The sequence below is a fragment of the Salvia splendens genome, chromosome 10, assembly GCF_004379255.2.
Source record: "Salvia splendens isolate huo1 chromosome 10, SspV2, whole genome shotgun sequence".
Classification (NCBI taxonomy): Eukaryota; Viridiplantae; Streptophyta; class Magnoliopsida; order Lamiales; family Lamiaceae; genus Salvia; species Salvia splendens.
Genome location: NC_056041.1, coordinates 19,996,486 through 20,002,485, shown reverse-complemented (window position 1 = coordinate 20,002,485; position 6,000 = coordinate 19,996,486). Strand labels below are relative to the sequence as shown.

Here is a 6,000-nt window from a genome sequence, read left to right as displayed (position 1 = left end):
AAGCGAATCGCGCGACGAGAGAGCCCTAGACACCACCGCGCTCAGGCTCCTGCCGATGACCGGATCGCCCGACGGCGGGAGAGGGGGAGGAGGCGCGGCAAGTCGGAGTTGGTGTGGATGCTCATCGATGTGATGCAGCAGAAATGATGCATAGCACACGGATTGACTTTAGCATAATTTGGATCGATGCGTCATGGAAATTGCACCGATCGTTCCCCGGAATTCGCGGCGAGAGGCAAATCGGTGGTGGCGGAGAAGCGATTTGAAGCCATTCAATATAGAGTGATTTTATTTTATTAGATTTTTTTATAGGGTTTGATGCTCAGCTGTGTCTACATTTGCTATGTAATCGAATGGAAAATTGAATGATTGCTACTCCGGAAACGCAGATCTGGTGGTTATCGTTTTAATTGATTGATAGATTGATTTGGTTTTATCTTATTTTTTTATTTCATGGCCGATCGCTTTGGGTCTCATTGTCTTAATTTTTATAGATCACGATTTCTGATATGGATTTGATGGTGATAAGGAGTGAAATCCTCGTTGAAGAAAGTATGTTTAATGCTATGAATTCTAGGGTTTAATTAAATTTGGAAAGTGAAGGATATTTAAACCCAGGAGCTAAGTCTAGTTCTTCAGATTTTGTGCTGTCGTTAGTCATTTTAATTTTTGAGTGCATTTGAGTTTGTGACCTGAACTTGATTGATATATGTAATTGTTTGTGTTATAACCCTGGAACACATCACTATAATCATGTTTTTACTTCACTGATGTTAACAAAATACATCACTATAGCAAAAACTCAAAGAAATATCACTCTAACCCTGGAACACATCACTATAACCATATTTTTACTTCACTGATGTTAACAAAATACATTACTATAGCAAAAAATCAAAGAAACATCACTCTAACCCTGCAACACATCACTCTAACCATGTTTTTACTTCACTAATGTTAACAAAATACATCACTATAACAAAAAATCAAAGAAACATCACTCTAACCCTGGAACACATCACTATAACCATGTTTTTACTTCACTGATGTTAACAAAATACATCACTATAGCAAAATATCATAGAAACATCACTCTAACTCTGAAACACATCACTATAACCATGTTTTTACTTCATTGATGTTAACAAAATACATCATTATAACCATGTTTTTACTTCACTGATGTTAACAAAATACATCACTATAGCAAAAAATCAAAGAAATATCACTCTAACCCTGGAACACATCACTATAACCATGTTTTTACTTCACTGATGTTAACAAAATACATCACTATAGCAAAATATCATAGAAACATCACTCAGAACACATCACTATAAGCATGTTTTTACTTCACTGATGTTAACAAAATACATCACTATAGCAAAAAATCAAAGAAACATCACTCTAACCCTGGAACGCATCACCATAACCATGTTTTTACTTCACTGATGTTAACAAAATACATCACTATAACCCCATGTTTTTACTTCACTAATGTTAACAAAATACATCACTATAACCATGGTTTTACTTCACTTATGTTAACAAAAGACATCACTATAGCAAAAAATCAAAGAAACATCACTCTAACCCTGGAACACATCACTATAACCATGTTTTTACTTCATTGATGTTAACAAAATACATCACTATAGCAAAAAATACTTCGTAGACTGATCACTCCTCTTCAAACTCAATGAAGGAGAGGTGATTTAGCCATCACCGCTCCTTCCCGGCCTCGATCGCCATGGAATAGGCGATCGGAGCACCTCCTTCTCCTCCTCCGCCTCTCCAGCTCTGGAATTAGGGTTGGGAAGGGGGTGGTTCAAGCTTCTAACGGGAAGAAGGAGAGGCTTCCGGCTGCTCTGTGAAACGGCGTCGTTTTGCTCCTCAACTACAACTACTGTCTCGTCTCTATGATACTGAGAGTTTAATGCTTCAAACTTGTTCTCCTCGATCACGGATTCGGATTCGGATTCATCATCGAAAACAGATGAAACTTGCAGCAGCTTGGACAAATATAGTTGTGCATTATCAATCTTGTAGTTGTCTTTGTGAGGCTCAATATCGTTATTCTTGCTTAACAGTCCGTACGAAACGGCGATGCCCACAAAAATGAGTTGCAGAAGCTCCCAGCTTGTTGAGTGGAAGGTTTGGTTGAAGAAATCAGGAGCTGTTTGAGTTGATGTTGTTCGACGAAGGACTAGATGTTGACGACTGGATAGCGACGGCTATGGCGACGGCGACGGCTACGGCGATGGCGACGGCTACAGCGAAGGCGACGCGAGGTTGAATCGCGGTTTAATATTGCAGAAGAAGGAAGAGGAGAAGAACGCGGTTTCTTTTTCAAATGAATTGAATTTGCCAATGACGTAACCTAATTTTGGATGTGCAATGACCATTATACCCCCGCCTTGTTATTGTGAAGTAAATTTGTGATTGAGGGAACTAATTTCTCCTTAAATTCGAAAATTACATGTATTAATAATAGCCATTGATTTTCTTGATTTTGTGGCTGTGATTTGTTCTCTAGTTATAGGTTTAAGGGGCTCTTGCCCTAGATCACTACTATATATATATAGGATTGTGATCAATACCAAACCACTCTTAAACCTTAAACGACGAACAACATCATTATATGATAATCCGGAGTTCATTATAATGAACTTCAGATTTCTAAATTATGCATGATGATGTCATTGTTTTTAAATCTCATAATTCCCTATAATGAACTACAAATAAAGTTGTAATGAACTCCGCATTATTTTATAATGACGTGTTTGGTGTTTAGCGTTTAAAACTAGTTTAGTATATAAAACAACCCTATATATATATATATATATATATATGTAGTGATCTAGGGCAAGAGCCTCTTAAACCTATAGCTAGAGAACAAATCACATCCACAAAATCAAGAAAATCAATGGCTATTATTAATACATGTAATTTTCGTCAATCTTGTAGTTGTCTTTGTGAGGCTCAATATCGTTATTCTTGCTTAACAGTCCGTACGAAACGGCGATGCCCACAAAAATGAGTTGCAGAAGCTCCCAGCTTGTTGAGTGGAAGGTTTGGTTGAAGAAATCAGGAGCTGTTTGAGTTGATGTTGTTCGACGAAGGACTAGATGTTGACGACTGGATAGCGACGGCTATGGCGACGGCGACGGCTACGGCGATGGCGACGGCTACAGCGAAGGCGACGCGAGGTTGAATCGCGGTTTAATATTGCAGAAGAAGGAAGAGGAGAAGAACGCGGTTTCTTTTTCAAATGAATTGAATTTGCCAATGACGTAACCTAATTTTGGATGTGCAATGACCATTATACCCCCGCCTTGTTATTGTGAAGTAAATTTGTGATTGAGGGAACTAATTTCTCCTTAAATTCGAAAATTACATGTATTAATAATAGCCATTGATTTTCTTGATTTTGTGGCTGTTATTTGTTCTCTAGTTATAGGTTTAAGGGGCTCTTGCCCTAGATCACTACTATATATATATATATATATGATTGTGATCAATACCAAACCACTCTTAAACCTTAAACGACGAACAACATCATTATATGATAATCCGGAGTTCATCATAATGAACTAATAACAAACTTATAATGAACTTCAGATTTCTAAATTATGCATGATGATGTCATTGTTTTTAAATCTCATAATTCCCTATAATGAACTACAAATAAAGTTGTAATGAACTTCACGTTATTTTATAATGACGTGTTTGGTGTTTAGCGTTTAAAACTAGTTTAGTATATAAAACAACCCTATATATATATATATGTAGTTATCTAGGGCAAGAGCCTCTTAAACCTATAACTAGAGAACAAATCACAGCCACAAAATCAAGAAAATCAATGGCTATTATTAATACATGTAATTTTTAAATTTAAGGAGAAATTAGTTACCTCAATCACAAATTCACTCCATAATAACCAGGCGGGGGTATAATGGTCATTGCATAGCCAAAAATATGTTACGTCGGCAAATTGAATTCATCTCCTCTTCTCCATCTTCATCGCTGCCTTGTACCTGCCGTCGTCGCAGCGGCGGCGGGAGATCGGATCGATGCGGTCGATCAGAGCAGGGTGGCCGAAAGCGTAGAGCTTCTGCGCCGGGGACTGCACCAGAATCGCGACTTCCGCACCGCAGAGGATGGAGAGTTCGGTGGCTTTGCGGAAGAGCCTGCCGCGGCGCTTGGTGAAGGCGACTTGCAGGCTTGATTTATTCTCGATTTTCCTCATTGGGATTTTCCTTCTCCCCGGAGTTTTTGTGCCGTTGGAATTCTCCATTGCTGTGATCAAAATAATTGTAATGCTGTTGCGTTGTGATTAAAACTAAACATACCATCTATATTTATTGAGCGTCAATTTTTTGACGGATTATTCATTTGAATGCACATTTTTTATGGATTTCATTTTTTGTTATTCGATTGGAATGAGCAGGCAATTGATGTGTCATAATTTTGAACTTGAAATTGATGTGTTTTGTTAACAACAGAGTGATGTGTTTTGTAAAAAAGAGTGAAGTAAAATCATGCTAAGAGTGATGTGTTTTGTAAACAAGAGTGAAGTAAAATCATGCTAATAGTGATGTGTTTTGTAAACAAGAGTGAAGTAAAATCATGCTAATAGTGATGTATTTTGTAAACAAGAGTGAAGTAAAATCATGCTAAGAGTGATGTGTTTTGTAAACAAGAGTGAAGTGAAATCATGCTAAGAGTGATGTGTTTTGTAAACAACAGTGAAGTAAAATCATGTTAAGAGTGATGTGTTTTGTAAACAACAGTGAAGTAAAATCATGTTAATTGTGATGTGTTTTGTTAACAATCCTAAAAATATTGAACTTGTTGTGCGGATATTTTTAGGAAAAATATGTTGAAGGGTCCGAGAGGAAACTATTGTGAAGTAAAAATATTATAGGATTTCCATAAGCTTTTTCGTGTCACTCTCCGTACACATCCACGTGTCTCCATGGCCATGAGCTTTTTCCATAAGACCGCCGCTTTCAAAATTCGTTTTCAAAATCGGCGGCATTAGGCATTAATTAAGAGCTAACAATTCACAATTGTGATGTAATAGGCCCTAATTTAACATAGCATACAGTCGTTAAATTCCTAACTTCCTGCACCACTCGCCACACCTCTCCTGCTCTCTACCGCCGCCGCCTCTATGCCTTTCTCTCTCCTCCCTCCTCCTCCTCCTCTTATCTCACCAACCATTTCCACCTTCTCTTCCAGTAAATTATCCAATCAGAAATGATTTGCTCGTATAATCATGGAGGCTTCTAAAAACGACGACGAAGAACCTGCTTTCAATCTGTTTGGGACTGAGACTGGATTTGGCAATTTAGTTTCCAAAAATGCCCTTGTTAATTACTTTTTATTTAAAATATATAAAAATAGCTAAGTCATATGATTAATTTGGAGTATTAAGATTTGTGCCTAAGATTTATTCTCTAGTTATACACTTAAAATTAGTTATACTTTAATCACTCTCATATACATCCCTATATATATATATATATATTACAATTTCCATATTAAATGAAACATATAGGGTCAAAACTTGATATAATTAACAGGTTGGATTTTTGACCAATCTAGCGTTACAAGCCCTAAAATTTTGGGACGATATTTATGTTTTTCCCTATTTTAAATGCAGATTAGTGAGAACTTGTGAATCTGAGTATATTGCGTCAAAATCCAGCTAACTTAATTCTAAGTGAGATGTGAAGAAATAAAGCATTCTCTTATTATCATTACTATACATATCATATTGTTACTCATTAATTGCTTCTCCTCTTTGTATTTTATCTACAAATTAATTTATGGTCTTCCTTTCCCCTTTAAAAATAGGCCGGTCCTCTTTTGGTTCTTTTTGAAGTGTATTGTTAATTTGTTGTATTTTAAGTTCACACATTTCTCTTAATTTCAAAAAGTGTAACGAAAAGAATAAAGAACCACATTTCTTTCTCCTTTTCCGAATGGACAAAT

The 6,000-nt window shown here is 36.7% G+C and overlaps 1 protein-coding gene across 1 annotated transcript; it reads right to left on the bottom strand.

Moving 5' to 3' along the window:
* Positions 1-1,715: 1,715 nt before the first annotated feature.
* LOC121752744 (MADS-box protein FLOWERING LOCUS C-like) lies at positions 1,716-4,297 on the bottom strand. The gene is made up of 2 exons (XM_042147840.1): positions 4,038-4,297; positions 1,716-2,139 (listed from the first exon to the last, which is right to left on the bottom strand). Exons 1-2 carry the CDS (start codon positions 4,295-4,297, stop codon positions 1,716-1,718), a joined length of 684 nt encoding a protein of 227 aa, XP_042003774.1.
* Between the last annotated feature and the right edge of the window lie 1,703 nt (positions 4,298-6,000).